This window comes from Brachyhypopomus gauderio, chromosome 2 (assembly GCF_052324685.1).
Source record: "Brachyhypopomus gauderio isolate BG-103 chromosome 2, BGAUD_0.2, whole genome shotgun sequence".
NCBI classification, from domain to species: Eukaryota; Metazoa; Chordata; class Actinopteri; order Gymnotiformes; family Hypopomidae; genus Brachyhypopomus; species Brachyhypopomus gauderio.
The window spans coordinates 12,458,884-12,474,993 of NC_135212.1; the positions used below are offsets into that span (position 1 = coordinate 12,458,884).

The following is a 16,110-nucleotide window of genomic DNA, read 5'->3' on the forward strand; positions in this document are numbered from 1 at the left end:
ATTCCCAGCATGGGTTATTGACATATTTTATTGTCCCATAAATTATGAGGCAATATTTTTACTCCATGATGAAATGTTCCCAGCAGGTATTGGTCACTTCCTTTTTTTTCTTTGAGTTGTGGAGGTTTATTGTGTCAGTACATGTGCTAAAGTTACACCCTACATACTTTCTGCTGAGGAGTTTTATTATGACTCTACACAAAGCTCAAACCCTGAGGACTGGTGTGTTTGATTTTGAAGCATACAAAATTAGAGTCAATCTATATAAAAAAAAATCACAGTTCTGATATTTTTTTTAAAGTTCATTATAGTTTATATATACTTTTAACATCGAGACAAAATTTCTGCTTTAAACACTGAGCACAGTATATACAGTAGGTCATCTCATTAGCAAAATTGATATGCGGAGAAAAATAGTAATGTTGGTTCACCATAAACAATTCTTATTTAACACAAAGCGAAACAACAACTGGCTAAATTACTATTAGTTTATACAGCTGAATACTGAGTCAACACGTAGACTGCTGTCAGAGATACTTATTTGGCTTTTCAGGGTTCCATTTCTCTGACATTATCTGCAAGAGCTAAAGCCACAATCAGGATTAAATGGTACGCTAACAATCAGAGAAAGAGAAAGCTGCAGTTATACTGCCCTCTGGTGGCCGTTGTGTGGCAACACAGTCACTGCCAACAGTCACGCTAGCCTACGAGTGCCATTCAATAGTACTCAGTACCATCAGATTTTCAAATATTCTTCTCATCAAATATATAATGTACGTTTGATAAACAACATTAACTCATACCATACGCAACTCATTCATACATCCACAGTGACAGATTGTTTCATGACTTAGTGGTCTAAGCTGTTAGACATTCCATGATCTTATCAAAACAGCATAAGGGCAGAGTTATATTTAGAAACCTTATCATTTGTACACCATCCATTCCCACAGTCCACTCATGGGAGCACAGAGAGGTACGGCCACTGTTACAGAGAACCAATGTCACTGAACCCGAGTCCAGGGAAAGAACTGCTCCTTTCTTTATACTAGAATGAACTAATGAGAATTAAGAGAAAGGAAGCAGCATTCTGATGATGCAGGTTAAATATTTTACACTAAGTGGTTGCCAGTGTGGCCATAAATCACCATCCAGCCGTTCTTTCCTCGTTCAGTCAGTGATGGGCAGATCAAGACTCCGACCATTTACATCCTCTGGATCTCAAAGAGACGGACATCGGTGTCGTACCAGATCGGTGGGTCCACGTTACTATGAAAAAGAGAACGACAGACAAATAACTTCTAACCACCAACCAGTCTGGAGATTTAGTTCTTTAAGACCCTTCGAAACAGAGCCTTGCTTACCGCAGGTAGACGACCCCCCACATGTAAGTGCGGAACCACACGGCAGTGCCGGCGTTGGCCTGGTACTTCCGGATGAGGATGGGGTGAGGCACGGGTAGAAGGCCCACCAGCGTTCCATGCTGAAGGAATTTCAGGATCTCGGATTCATCAGTCAGGCCCCTGTAGGGAAAAACAACACGGATCAGGAGAGCGACCCCCACAGCACTCGCCCCCAGAGCCTGAGCCATCACACACGTGGGTTCCTCCTACTTGTCAATGCAGATCTTCTCCACCTGGGGCACCAGGACTTGCAGCAGGCGCATGATGGTCTGCAGAGGGAGTTTGGACTTCCAGGACAGCACCTGTACCGGGCAACAGCTGCATTGACAACGGTCGCCTCGACAACACCAGACGAACGATAGCATGAAATCACCGATTAGCACAGGCTCTTTTGGACAGACAAATGTGATCTGTTCGATGTCACCATTATTGATCTTATCCTCCATGTCATAGCTGAATCATCAAGCTTCATAGAGATCATGACCTGTGATCATGACCTTATTGTAGAGTGGTTGGTGCCCTCGGGTCAGAACCACACGGCTGGTTCAGAGACTCACCCACTCTGGTGTTGGGTTCCAGTACGAGACGGGCGATGACACGCTCGACAGACGCCTTCTTGCCATCTCCGCCTCTGTGTAGAAGACATCCTGTGGAAAATGTTGGAGGGTCTTCGTGTTAAAGGTGCTTATATATAAAACTTGCCCCTACCATGAAAATAGCACCTGATTCTGGTATTACATTACAAATTTATCAAAAATGCACATACAGATGAATAAATTTATAAAAAACAGACATTTTAAACAGCAAAAAATAAATAAATTACAAGAGGACAATATTCCTCATTGTAGAAGTTCAAAATCTAAATAAATTGACAATTCTAAAAAGGGCCTTAAAAGATCTTGCTGAGTAATACTGTTGCCTGATGACATAACCAGGATACTTACATCAGCTGAACTTTATCAAACAACAAAGAAGTTTCTGAAATAAGTTTGATTATTATTCACATCTCCATATTCTGTTTCTGGCTCTATTCTACAGGGAATGTTTTTGCCAGTAAAGCTTAAACAGCCGGGAATGTTCAAATGACCCTTCCTGCTTCTTCTGAAGCCCTTAGCAGCACCCATCACACACTCCTACATCAGGGCTCCCAGAAGACGCCTCTCACCTCACTGTCTCTTCCCGAGTTGGACTCTGTGTCACTCGCCCCGGCAACAGGACCATGTTCAGGGGAGCTGGGTAGGTCCGGCTGAGGCACTGCCACCATGGTGCCGTCCTCCGACACCTGGGACTTCTCTGTAAGTTTATCGATGCCTAAAAACAATGTTACAAGTGTTTGCCATCGCAGAATAGACTAAATCATTCTCACAGGCTTGGTGCACCCAGGAAATGGAGACTGTGATGGCTTTATTAATCGAAGGATGGCTGTGTTGTCACCTGGCATGGCCACGAGGCTGGCCTTGAGGGTCCCGGGCTCGGCAGGGACAGCTGGACGAGACCCCTCCATGGACACAGTCTCCTGGGAGTTGGTGCGAGACATGGAGTCTGGGGATTTCTTTTTCCTCTGCAGGGCCTTGTGGATGGACGCGGAGTCTGTGGGCAGGTTGGCCAGCTGGTGGAAGACACTGCGCTTACGGATAATAGCGTAGACCAGGTTACAGTTACCTGAGGGAAACAGCACAGAGACCGTGGAGTTACACAAACATGGGCAAAACACGAAGACTCCAAATACTGAAACTAACTGAAGGGAAGCATGTGGAGTGGATGTAATGGGTTTGGCAGATCAACTTTAGGTAATGATCTGATATTTAAACACAGTTGGTACAACAAGCGGACAACAACACCTGTTCAGAACACAGTTTTGGATACGTGACAAGAACACCATGATTTTACCATCAAACTGGTACTGAATGATGTTGTTGAAGGCCTCCAGCAGGAAGAAGACCAAATGGTGGTTCTGAGCAGCAGAGAAGAGGAACCAGTTGGTGGAGAACGCTTCAAGCAGGTGGAGAAGCTTATTGGCTGCCACCATGGACAGGCTCTTCAGGTAGGGAGACACTAAACAGCACGAGGACATGAGGACACCATTAAATTGTGAGTACATGCACAAAGACATTTTAAACCAGGAGACACCCCAAACAAACACCATTACAAGTAGGTGCAGCCACTGGGTTGAATGCAGAGTTTCGTACAAAGCATCAATACAGCAACATACATTTTTACAGTTACGTGAATTAATACAGTCACAGTTGTATAAATATTTATGCATGTTTATATTCTACACCCACTGTGATACTTATGGTTTTAAATGCAGCATTTAAAACATGAAAAAGAAACACTCAGTGGACTGAGGAAAAACAATGAACCCGTTTGTCTAGGAAATACCATGGAACCAGCCTCAATCAGCACCTCAATCAGGCGACATTTGGGTGGAACAATGTTCATTTAAGGACTGCAAGTGATCTTTGTGAGTTCCAATAATACTCAGAAATAATAGTTAAATAATTTCTTGTTAGTGGAAGGTTAGAAGCTAATGGCTGCATTCATGCCAATTCTTTGCTTTGTTTGTTTGTTTCATCTATATTGGTACTTAAAATTTATTTTCCCCATTGACTGTGTTATTGGTCCTCCTTTGTTGTGTATTATTTTGAATTAATTTTTTTATTTTTTATTTTGAATATTTATTAAATAAACATTTACCTTCATAAAATTTGTGTGCATCACAGACCATTTGGCATCATATTGTATCGTATTGTGATGCCTGTATTGTGAAACATATTGTATCGTATTGTGATGCCTGTATTGTGATGCCTGTATTGTGAAACATATTGTATCGTATTGTGATGCCTGTATTGTGATGTCTGTATTGTGAAAGTATCGTGACAACACTGGCCAAACCAGCCCTAGTTGTCCTCACCGTTCACTACAATAGTGAGCAGGCAGTCAAAGAGCGGCTGCAAACGCTGGTGCCCACTAGTGATGATCTTGTGGAAGACCTGAAGACAGAAAAGTGCACGTTATTTATCTGCAGGGTGTTCTATTCCATTTAACAGCTGCTCCCAAAACATCAAGATGACAAAGTCTTTGTCCTACAGTTTAATTCCCCTCATTTAGGCTCACGTGCCTCACGTGCCTCTGGGCAGGGATGTGCAACAGTTTTACTCAGGAGGATTCCTGTACAAACCGGCCCCTCTATAACAGCTCCAGCAATGGTATACAGATTGTATAAAATGGTTTTCCCTATGTAATCACCTGTGACCTCCAACATGCAACACAAGTGTGAATGACAGATGAAGTTACCACAATGAGCAGGTCAGCATGGGTGCCGGTGAACACCGGGATGTCCATGGGCACATGAAGAGAGTACGGTTTGTTCAGGCGCACGCCGAAGTTTCTCTCCCCGCTCAAGAGCAACAAGATAAACACCCCAATGTGCATGAGACCAACCCGGGCTAGCCACAAACACACAAGATTTAAGATTCAGTTAAATGTACACAACATACAAACACACACAAAAGTAACAACACACACACACCAAACAACTAACACACACACCAAAGTAACAACTAACACACACGTACACACACACACCAAACACACACACACACACACACACACACTAAAGTAACAACACACACACACAGACCAAAGTAACAACATGCGCACACACACACACACACACACACACACGTAACAACTAACACACACACACAAGTAACAACTAACAAGCACACACACACACCAAAGTAACACACCCACACACACACCAAAGTAACAACTAACACACAAACACACACACCAAAGTAACAACTAACACACACACACACACACACACACACACACACACACACACACACACACACACACACACACACACACACACACACAGTGTACTCACACTGGTCAGCACGGGCATCGTTTAGATAATAGAGGATCGGCACCAGGATGTCCAACACATCACTGCTTTTCAACACAAAGAAGAGGAATTTCTGAAAGGGGAGGGGGCAGGAAAAGAGTCAACACCACTGGGGGAAACACCCAAGGAGCTCCACACACTCCAGCGTGGCATCGTACTTTGTTGAAATCGCAGAGTTTCCAAAAGAGGACCAGGAGCTCTTGGTGGAACTGGATCTTCTTGGTGGAGTTGGGCAGGTAGGTCTGAGTGAGAGGGTTGGTCAGAAGACGGGCAAGGCCCTTCAGGACGAAGTCGTAATCCTGCAGGCAAACAGCCAGTCATCTTTCACAAGGCCAGAAACAACAGCGAGGTAGACAGAGGAGTGTTTATGAGGAACTGGCATGGTACACACCTCCTCCCTGTGAATTCTGGACAAGTAGTTCACAAACAGGTTATGTGGGCCCGCAGACTACAAAAAGGATCAGAAAATGATTTTGAGTTGGATTCCTTAAATTATACTACTCAAATTATATGCAACAGTCCTTCTACTTTGATGGTTACGAATACTAAACAAATACTGCACTCAAAAATTCGAACATTGGTACTGATAATTAAAAGCTAGTATGCCTTTTCTGAAATGATGCATGCTAATCATATTTTATTTTTAAACATCTCAGTAAAAATGACATGCAATCACAAAGAATCTTTTTACATGTCCGAGTACACCGTGTGTGAGAGAGCGAGCGTGTGTGTGTGTGCTGAAGGAGTGGCAGTCTCCTACATCCTGCTCGTCCATGCTGGTGGGGGAGGGTGTGTGGTGGGCGTGGCCAGTCTCGTGCTCCAGCGTGACTATGAGGATCTGCACCGCCTGCTCCACCAGCTGCTCCCGGTAGTCGGAGAAGAGGAGGTGGTTGTAGGGGATACCGTAGCCCACGGGGTCGTACGCGCACACCACGTTGAGTAAGGAAGTAAACAGGGGCAGTGTATGCCTGGAGCACGCACGCACGCACACACACACACACACACACACACACACACACACACACACACACACACAGGTGAAATTAGTCCCCATTTCTACTGAAGTGAGAACAGCCATCATCCTTTAAAGCACAATGATTCATTCACAAAGCTACTTCATCGTCATATTTTCTAAATAATAATTTGTGCTCCTCAGTCTGCTATCTGACTTGGTGTAGGATCACATGTTTACAGCTTCGGTGGATGTAGATGTACGTGGACGTACGACTCACCTGTTCTCCGTGGAACAGAAGAAGGTCACCCAGGGGTTGAGCAGGTTGCCGTCCGACGCTGGCGGAAGGTACATGGCCTCTGAGAAACAGGTCAGCAGTAACCGCAGCAGCTCGGTCCTGGAGGAAACCACATAACACATGCAAGGGCTCTCAGACACAAGAGTGCTGATCTGAGGACGGTTTCTGCACAACACACCCCAGTGAACACTGTTTTTATTCTCGGGTGAACTGATCAGAGATCAGCGGTCTCATTCTGAGGTCCTTGACTAAAACATACCCTTGTGGCAGTCATCAACATGCTCAGCTCTGAGCGGCAGAGCGGCAGGTGTGCTCAGTGCTGCTGGGATACGCGAGGACGGCGTCTCTCGCCCTAATAAACGCACTGACTCACTTAAGCAAGTGGCCCGAAATACGCACGGCGTGGGAAGGGCCTTCTGTGGTGGTTAGCGATTAATCCGTTTCCCTGGAAACCAGCGTAAACACACAGCCCCGAGAATAGCTCACCTGTTGAGGTCGTGGATGTAGTTAAGCGGTGGAGACTGTGCGAACCCCACCCCCGCCTCCCAGATGTACTCGCAGCTGTCCAGGGACTGCATGTCCTCCGAAGAGTCCTGGTGGACAACAACACGGCACATTCAAATGACGCAGTCCAGCGTCCACGCAGCACCGAGCCGGAGGGTGAGGAGGTAGCTCACCGGGCCTCCTCTCCTGTGGCTCTGGACCGTGAAGTCGGGACAGAACAGCAGGTCGGCGATGGACAGGAGGAGGGACTCTGCCAGAGGACGAGCTCCGTCGTCGTCCTCGTCCGCCTCGTCCACCTGTAGGCACAGCGCAAGGACACCCTTAACTCTTAAACACCCTACGTGCTGTGTTTTAACACACACACACACACACACACACACACACACACACACACACACACACACACACACACACACACACACACACACACACACACAATCTATGTATTCCTTCATTTCAAAAATAGAGACAGATAAAAATAGGGAGGCTGATTATTTGAGATGCTGGAATATCGCCGTGTATCGCCTTTCCCCGAAACACTTACCAACTGTGATTTCATGAATGCCTGTCTGTTGTAGCAGTACAGACCCGTTGAAAGACATTACGTAATTCAACACCACCTCTCTGCAGCTAGCGTGCTTCATATGCTCCACAGAGCAGTTACAAACCTTACACAGCCGATTTCGCCATTTAATATCAGAAAACAAACGCTCACTAAATCTTTGGAACTACTTACATTCAAATGGCATTTATATCACTGGCTTTGTAAATCTAAAAGTTAGGGCCAAGTTGAGACCACTTTCTGGCTTTCACATGCTAATGAACATGGTTATGGAGATCAGGTGAAAGGCGTCCCTGAAACAGCACACCTGCTCTGAACCCCCTCAAACATAGACCGGGCTCTGTCGCATACACTGAAGAGCTTAAAGACAAAAACACGGTTAAAAATGCTCACTAATAAAAACTTTCGAGCAAGAAAGTGATGTGTGCCCTGCAATGATATTACATGCTTTAAAATAAATTCTGATTTTCTTTTTATAAAAGAAATTAAACATTTATAAAGAAGATGCATTTGTAAAAAATGTAAATGTGCCATATTTTGTCAATTGTGATTTTACACCGCAATCTAAATTTGTCCTCCGCTTTTTACCCATCTGTGCAGTTAGAACACACACACACACACACACACACACACACACACACACACACACACACACACACACACACACACACACACACACACACACACACACACACACACACACACACACACACACATCCATCCCAACAGAGGTGCCTACACTTAAATGTTATATTTGTAGACTAAAACTATTTGCCATTTTAGTTAGAGTCTCTCCCAGCCTCTCACTCACCCCGGCCCGGCCCGCCCCGGGCACGGTGGACCAGAAGAAGCCTCTCCAGTCCTGGTCCTCGAAGATGTAGGGCAGGATGCGTGTGAGGATGCGGGTGCAGTTCAGCACCACCTGCTTCTCCCTCTCGCTGGGGCAGCCAGACTCAGCAGCCTGCACCAGCTTCTCCACCGCCTGGGGGCAGATGATCACACGTGGGGAGTATTCACACGCGCAGTGTCAGGCAAACACTCAGACGCACACACCTGTGCACTTACACGCAGTGCAGATATCTGTCTCAGTTTAATGGGAACTGAGTGTCGTATTTTTAACAGATTGTTTTCCGACTGGAGGCAAAGTGTGTATGGAAAACAAGTGTGAGCAGACACACACATGCGAGCAGACATGGCGCACACGCAGGAGATATATATATATATATATATATATATATATATATATATATATATATATATATATATATATATATATATATATACATACATACAGGAGCAGACACACACACACACACACACATATATGCAGGAGCAGACACACGGGAGCATACACACACACGGGAGCGCACACACACAGAGACTTGCGCACACGCACACACAGACTTGCGCGCGCACACACACAGACACACACACACACACATACAGACTTGCTCACACACACACAGACTTGCTCACACACACACATACACACAGACTTGCGCGCACACACACACACACACACACAAACAGAGACTTGCACGCATGCACGCACGCACGCACACACACACAAGCATTTAATTTGTAAGTATCCTGTATGAAGAATACCACTGCATCAGAAAAATAAAATGCTCAGCAACATGCTACTGTTGTTCAGTCATATAATCACACTTGTTGCCTGGGAAACAGACATGTTAATCAAAACGCTATGTACTGTTCACGTTGGATGGTCTCACCATGCTGAAAGATATTACTCACATGGCCATACATGGGACAAAGGAATTGTAAAGAGAAATCTTACTCTGAGATATTACATATGGGCACGGTTCTAACTTGTTTTGTCTTCTGCACAGTGGTACTTTAGGAAAACTCAGATATTCTGAGAGGTTTATCTACAGTCTGCTTCAAAAGGAAGCAGAAGGCTGGAGACAGGAAGGGAAGCCCAGAGACGGCCTTCCTGCCCTGCGTGGTGTGGGCACTAGAGCACCCCAACCAACCTCTGCTTCACAATCACCAACACAAATGAAACAAGACCACCTCATTTCTACAAGGTATTAATAATAACTTAATAATATCACCTAGCACTGCATTACACTTTAGAGGACAAGAACGATCATATGGAGCTCATGGTAGGAACCCTACCTTATAGCAGAGGGTTGCCAGATTGGAGGGCGATTCCTCCCTAACTGCTCGGATCTCTGCAGCAGGAACCAGGGCAAACACGTCCTGAACCGTGGTGGCAGTGTCAGCCCAGAACTGGTCCCAGAAGGCATCATCAGTTGCTTCCACTGGCTGGGAGGATAAATGATCAATACAAATGTATTTATTCAGCACTTTTTACAACAGGCTTTGTCACAAAACTTCACAAATATCCAGATCCAAGTCCCAAGTAAGCATGGAGGATAAGACAGAACTATGTGAAGGGTGCAACGCTGAAAAAGAAGATAGCTAGTGTCTCAAAGAAACTTCATAAATCAAACAGAACTAAAACCACCTAAAAAAAACGTAAAGCTACCAACTCAAGACATAAATTTTTTTTAAGACAAGCAAGAAAATATTTATCTGGACAATCTTGTGTATTTTAAAAGGTCTATATTCGTATAGCCAACGCATACAACACTACGAGTAACTAAATGCTGTAAGGGTGACCAGCCATGTGTGAGGAGCTGTAGAGAAGCACTTGCGTCATCATTCGACAAACAGGCAACTCAGATATTCGAGTTGATAAATTTGAGTGCTGAGTCTATTTTTTCGGCTTAATCTACTGACGTTGTCGTCGTCTCTATTTGCAAAAATAAAGGGTCGATTAGACTCTCAATTAAAAATAAATAAATAAATAAATAAATACACCATCACACTAAATAGGCTAGAATAGAGAATAAAACGTTGGATTCCCGAAGCAACATTACAGCCTGAACAATTTGAGGCAATTAGTAATGGGATACAGGAGAATTTCGCTCCAACAGGCTTTCTTTGGTTTAGGGGAAATAAAATGCGACCAAGGCGAGACTAATCCCCGACAGGTGCAAGGTTAGAGGAGCAGATACGAGCAAATCTTCAGAAAGCATATTGGACGTCGAGCGGTATAATAACGTGTCCTAATATTATATTATATAATAACGTATCCTAACATAAGAGCCAGTGCGTCTCCTCCTCCTGGCGCATCTCTCTTTTCCTCCTGGCGTCGCAGTCTCGTCTCCATCTGGAGATCTTTCACCCTTTTTACATTCACACTCTCTTTACGTTCAAGCCTCCTACCTGCGTTTTTGTGGTCAGCTGTATTACCGCTTTCCTAAATTTGAGTTTTGAATCCGTATTTCCCATTTTGGTAAATATTCCTAATATGATCGGTGCTGTTTCCGAGGACCCAGTCCAATCCCCTGCACCTCCTGCTAGGGTGGTGTCATCTGCGCAGGCGGTGATGGTGCACTGGACTACACGCTTCCGGCTTCCGAGCCCAACACAGTGTTGCTCGGTTACTCTGGGTTGGGTTTACACTCGGCTGTGTGGATATAAGCTCACAGCACACATTACTCAGGGGGAAACATACTGGAGTCTGATAAAAAAAATACAGTTATCAGACCAGAAATGTTTTAGATACTGGTTTTGTAGACTGTCGTTGCACTGAAAATGACCAGATGTTATTATTATAATAATGTATAATGAAACAAAGTATTTTGTTTCAAAACCGTCTAAAAAAATTTAAGGATTACATAAAATACTCAACCTGTAAAAATACGCAAATACGCCTCCTATAGGCCTACATTTACTCAGTTAATTAAGCCTAAAACAGTTATAAAGGTAAGTTTTGATCTCTGCTGTTAAATTAAAAGGCATAACCTAGGCTATATAAGGACGAAACATTGTTTTTTTTTTAGAAATTAGAAATCTGTCTCAAAGTTTCCAAAGAAACAGAACGTTTTGAACAGAGCAAAATGCTTCCACATCTGATTAATGACTGTATTTCCCATTACCTGGAATCTTCTTCAGAGGGTGTGTGTGTGTGTGTGTGTGTGTGTGTGTGTGTGTGTATTATTTATTATATAGGCTACAATTTAAAAATTGCAGTGCACAAAGTTTTATATATAATATGTAGACCGAATCACAAGAGGGTGTGTGATTAATTATATTATTATATACACTTTATTATTTATTACACACACTATTATATACACTTTAGGTTAAAACATATAATGTCGCATCTTCACAGTAGATCAGTTACCTGAACACCGGAAACTACCAGCACACTGTGACGTGCCACGCGATGGCGTTCGACCCCACGCATGCGCACTTCCATGTAAATAACAGCAATAGCTGGTGGATACTAGCTAGCCAGACTCGCCTAAATGAGACGAGTAACGGGTGGAAGTTTCTAGCTAGTGAAGTCATTTGTGAAATGTCAGTGCAAGAATATTATTTTGAAGAACGGCTATCGTCACCGCATCGTAAATCAGCCCATTATATCTTGTGTTTTACAACTTCAGAGTGTTAGCCACAGCGCTACGTGCTCCCGGGACGGTTGTGGCTAGGATGACGGTCGGACAAGCTCGCGAGCTGAAGCGCGCACTGCTCAGATAGCTGCTTAGCCAGTTAGCCGCCTAGCTACCTGTCAGGGCGGCCCGTGCTCACGTTTAAAGGTTCTCATAATTATCAAAAAGGTAAAAAAAAAGGAACGTAGATGAGTATAAAGTGTTTGGTTTGCTGGCTGGTGTGACAAGTTCGGCGCGGCTAACCTGGCTAACCGTGAGCTAGCCTAGCTAGCATTAGCTGTGGTGCTAAAGTGACGTTTGGGTTTGTTGTTCTTGTGCTTGCAGCGTTGGGACAGACAGGGCGGCCTGTGGCTGCTTTAAACCACCAGAGCTGCTTAGGAAAGGCCACAATCACTCATCCTACACGGAGTTATCCACTGTGCCGCTATGTTATCTGAAAACAGGTAGCTAGCTAGCTGTTTTTCTTTATCTTACACTCACTACCCTCTTTGTCTGACCGATATTTAATGTACACTGCGACTTTGTCATGTCAGTGACTGCAGCTGGTTCATCTGTACATTATCCCATTATAAACTGGTTGTACTGTGTTGACTGTCACGCCACCAGTGTGTTTAAGTGTGTGTGTGGGGTGTGTCCTGCAGGAAACGCCAGCGTCCCCAGGGCGAGGATGACCATGCAACACTAATGCCTCAGGCCAAGAGATCCAGCACAACGCACCAGCCCTCGGAGGGCAGTCAGGAGGCCTGGGAGGCTGAGGTATGTTTCTTACTGAACCAAGTTGGTGTAGAAATGATAAAAGTGCTGGCCACACTTTGCTCTAATCGAATACAGTTTTTGAAGATTATCAGGTGCATGTGCACAGTCAGGAGCTCTGTTCACCACACTGGTCTAGCAGGCTACACTTTTTACATGTTTCCAAAATGTGTATCTAGGGCAGCACTGAGCTCCTAGATCATCTATGTGAATGTCTGTGAGATTTTGATCAATTTACGCAGATTGTGATTGGTTTAGTATTTGAGGACCTTTTATGGAAGTATTATTAAAAAAATAATGGGCGTGGAATATAGTTTGTGTCCTAGCCTGAATGTGACGGGGTGTGGAGGTTTGCGGGACTGACGTGTGGATGTGTTGAACCCCCCCCCCCCCCCCCCCCCCCAGTCCTCTGGCAGCGACAGCAGCGGTGTGGGGAGCCCAGAGCACGCGGCCCGGAGCAACAGCAGCGCCAGCAGTCAGTGTGGAGCCGACAGCCTGCCCCCCCTGCCTGGACCCCCGCCCTGCAGCCCCCTGTCCACCTCAGACCAGTCTGGCCCCACCAGCCTGGGCTCCTACCAGCACATCAACCGGGTCCTGAGGGAGGCCCACTTCCACAGCTTGCAGAACAGAGGTCAGTCCAGGGACAGGTGACCAATCAGGGACATTTCTCATCTCTGCGACGCATGAAAATCGACACCTTGGCTCTGCCGAAGGCCTACCTACATTCCCTAGAAGACAGGGTAAAGATCCACCTGCCTCATCAGCTCCGTCACCATTCAGATCCGCTCTTACTATTCTACATCATTTCACGTGCTACAGCTGCCATTTGTGTTGGTGTGCTTTTCAATAGGAAGTGTGACCTGGAACTGTAAATCCATTGACTAATCGGAGCACAAAAGTGTTCATATTGTAAGCAATAATAGCTTGGCTAGGATGCAACCTTTTGTGACAGCGACACTGTGTCCTTTTCCTCTGAACAGACCGGTTTACATGAAAACTTTGCTTTGTGACTTTTCCATTTCGAGCAGATACTGTGCATTCCATCACATCAAGGCTATATGCACTTGAAGCATTACATTATCATTTTAATGTTTTTATTGGGACAGGACGTAGTGTCCTGGATGGTGATTCAGCTCTGCTCTGGGGAGTGAAGTGTAGGGGTGGTGTGGGAGGTAGGGCCATGATCATTAAAGGGAAACATGGCCCCCACCCAATCACATGCACTGACAATACCGCTCCCAGGACATCATCTTGAAATCTTTTGTTTATTTATTACTGTTCATTGCTAGGTTGGCACCTGATGTTTGTGTATCGTAAAGATTTAAGGCCAGGTGCAGACCTCTATGCTAAGAAACCTGCTACAGCCAACCAGCTGGCTACGTCCCATCACTTATGTGCACTGCCATGATTTCAGGTTTCCCCGCCCCGCCTCTTACTTTCTCCCCTCTTCAGAGCATCCAGCCACGTGGGCCCGCGCACGCTCGCTGTTTGGACTCCAGCTGAATTTAAAGATTGTTGATTATTTTTTTGTACACCTTTTTGTATGGAAAGATTACATTGCATTTTGCATTTAGATCACCTACATGGGGAAAAAATAAATAAATAAAGATGGTTCTGTTCGTAAGTGCATGGTTGCCTTTTGTTCGGATTAAGTGGTAAACGTCGTTCAGTGTGTGGTCTGTTTACATTATGTTGGTTAATTTCTCCGTTCTCTGATGCTCTACACTTGTTCTCTCTATGTGGGTGGAGGGAGACAGGACAGAATCCACTTTTAATCTTGGTTGCTGTGTAGAATAATGGTCTCTGTGCCAGACTCGGCATTAATGAGAGATGACCCGCTCCTCGTGAGGAATAGGGAAAGGTCACTTTAATTAGAGCATTACATGTCCTTGTCTTGTCGTCCCACGCCCATAACAGATTACGCATATTAATGCTCCCCCTGTAAGCTCCGCCCCTTTCTGTCTCTGTCCTCATTATGGCCTCCCCTCCCCCGCCTTCTCCTGCGGAGGATGCAATGATGGATGTGTCTATACTGACCCAGGATCCCTCTCTCCTCTATAACAACATAGACTTCATTTGTGTTTTTGGACTTGCAAATATGTATTCTTCCAGAATTTACACTGGGCTGATCACTTTTAGCAAAATTCATTATTGTGATTTTTTTTTTCATTTGAATTCCAGGTATGTTTTCATAATTTAAGCTCCATATGTGGGCCAATGATCCACATGAATATAAACACCTGCAGGCATAATTAGAAACTTGTGCTTGTTCCTACACTAAAAGAATCCGGTGAAATGTTGTTGTTACTATGAATATCTCTGAATGTACAAGCCATGTTAGGAATCTCCACAACATCATTAATGTGTGTCTAAAATTGCAACCCTTTCTATCTGAAAATCACATTCTTTCTAAATTGCATATCCATGTGCAGTACTGGTCAACAATGAGTTTGCTGAAAAATACCTGTATTTGTATTCAAATGTATTTTTGAATGATGAATCCAAATGTTTTTCAGGACATCACACAGCTTTTGTTGTTGTTCCAGTATACTCATATATCATGTACAATATGGGAACCATACCAAACAAAGTAGAGCCCCTCTGTGTTTGCACACTACTGTTGGACACTGAAGAGCCCCTCTGAGGCCAACTGAGCAAAACGCATACATAGTTAAGAGTAATCGTGCTTTATTTCTGAATAAGTAATATATTAATAAGTATTTGATTAATAGTGAATTGTCCTGTCTCCTAAAACTTACAATGTGATAGAAGCATTTAAAAATATTCAGTATGAAATAAACTATAAGGCCCACCTATGTCCGTTTGTGAAGCAACAGAAGGTCGGTATCACACTCCTGGCCCTCTGCTGTGGTCAGGAGCTTCTCCAACCGCGGATCCTGCTGCTTGATCAGTTGCTAAACTGGCGACTGTTTCAGTATTCGTGAGTTCATCACTTTCATCAAAAAAGGCACCTACAGCATTTTAATTCAGCCTAGAGGAATAAAGCCGTCCAATGTGGCATTTATCCAGAAGAGCTGTTTAGAAATTGCAGTTACACAATTCCGCATTAGGCAGGATTTTCCAAAGCCCTTTGTATGAAGGTGCCTGAGGGCAGACACGGTCCAGCAGACGAACTTCATCCTGCAAAAACAAGTCACAGCTGAGGTTTATATTTCCCTCCACGTGCTAATTAGTTTACACATGCAATAAAACCTCAATCCCAGAGGCCTGCAAAAGC

General features: G+C 44.5%; 2 protein-coding genes across 2 annotated transcripts; one reads left to right on the forward strand and one right to left on the reverse strand.

Moving 5' to 3' along the window:
- Positions 1–75: 75 nt before the first annotated feature.
- On the reverse strand, positions 76–11,106 carry hid1a (HID1 domain containing a). The gene is made up of 19 exons (XM_076987263.1): positions 10,888–11,106; positions 9,772–9,921; positions 8,444–8,614; positions 7,244–7,366; positions 7,053–7,159; positions 6,549–6,665; positions 6,077–6,284; positions 5,708–5,764; positions 5,475–5,615; positions 5,299–5,389; positions 4,701–4,852; positions 4,318–4,396; positions 3,294–3,458; positions 2,838–3,065; positions 2,569–2,714; positions 1,961–2,050; positions 1,614–1,705; positions 1,365–1,523; positions 76–1,269 (listed from the first exon to the last, which is right to left on the reverse strand). The coding sequence occupies exons 1-19, from the start codon at positions 10,951–10,953 to the stop codon at positions 1,206–1,208; spliced, it is 2,406 nt and encodes an 801-aa protein (XP_076843378.1). The 5' UTR covers positions 10,954–11,106; the 3' UTR covers positions 76–1,205.
- A 798-nt stretch (positions 11,107–11,904) lies between these two features.
- LOC143488272 (protein VCF1) lies at positions 11,905–14,496 on the forward strand. Its single transcript, XM_076987267.1, has 4 exons — positions 11,905–12,287; positions 12,444–12,562; positions 12,761–12,875; positions 13,278–14,496. Exons 2-4 carry the CDS (start codon positions 12,546–12,548, stop codon positions 13,521–13,523), a joined length of 378 nt encoding a protein of 125 aa, XP_076843382.1. The 5' UTR covers positions 11,905–12,287; positions 12,444–12,545; the 3' UTR covers positions 13,524–14,496.
- Positions 14,497–16,110: the final 1,614 nt, after the last annotated feature.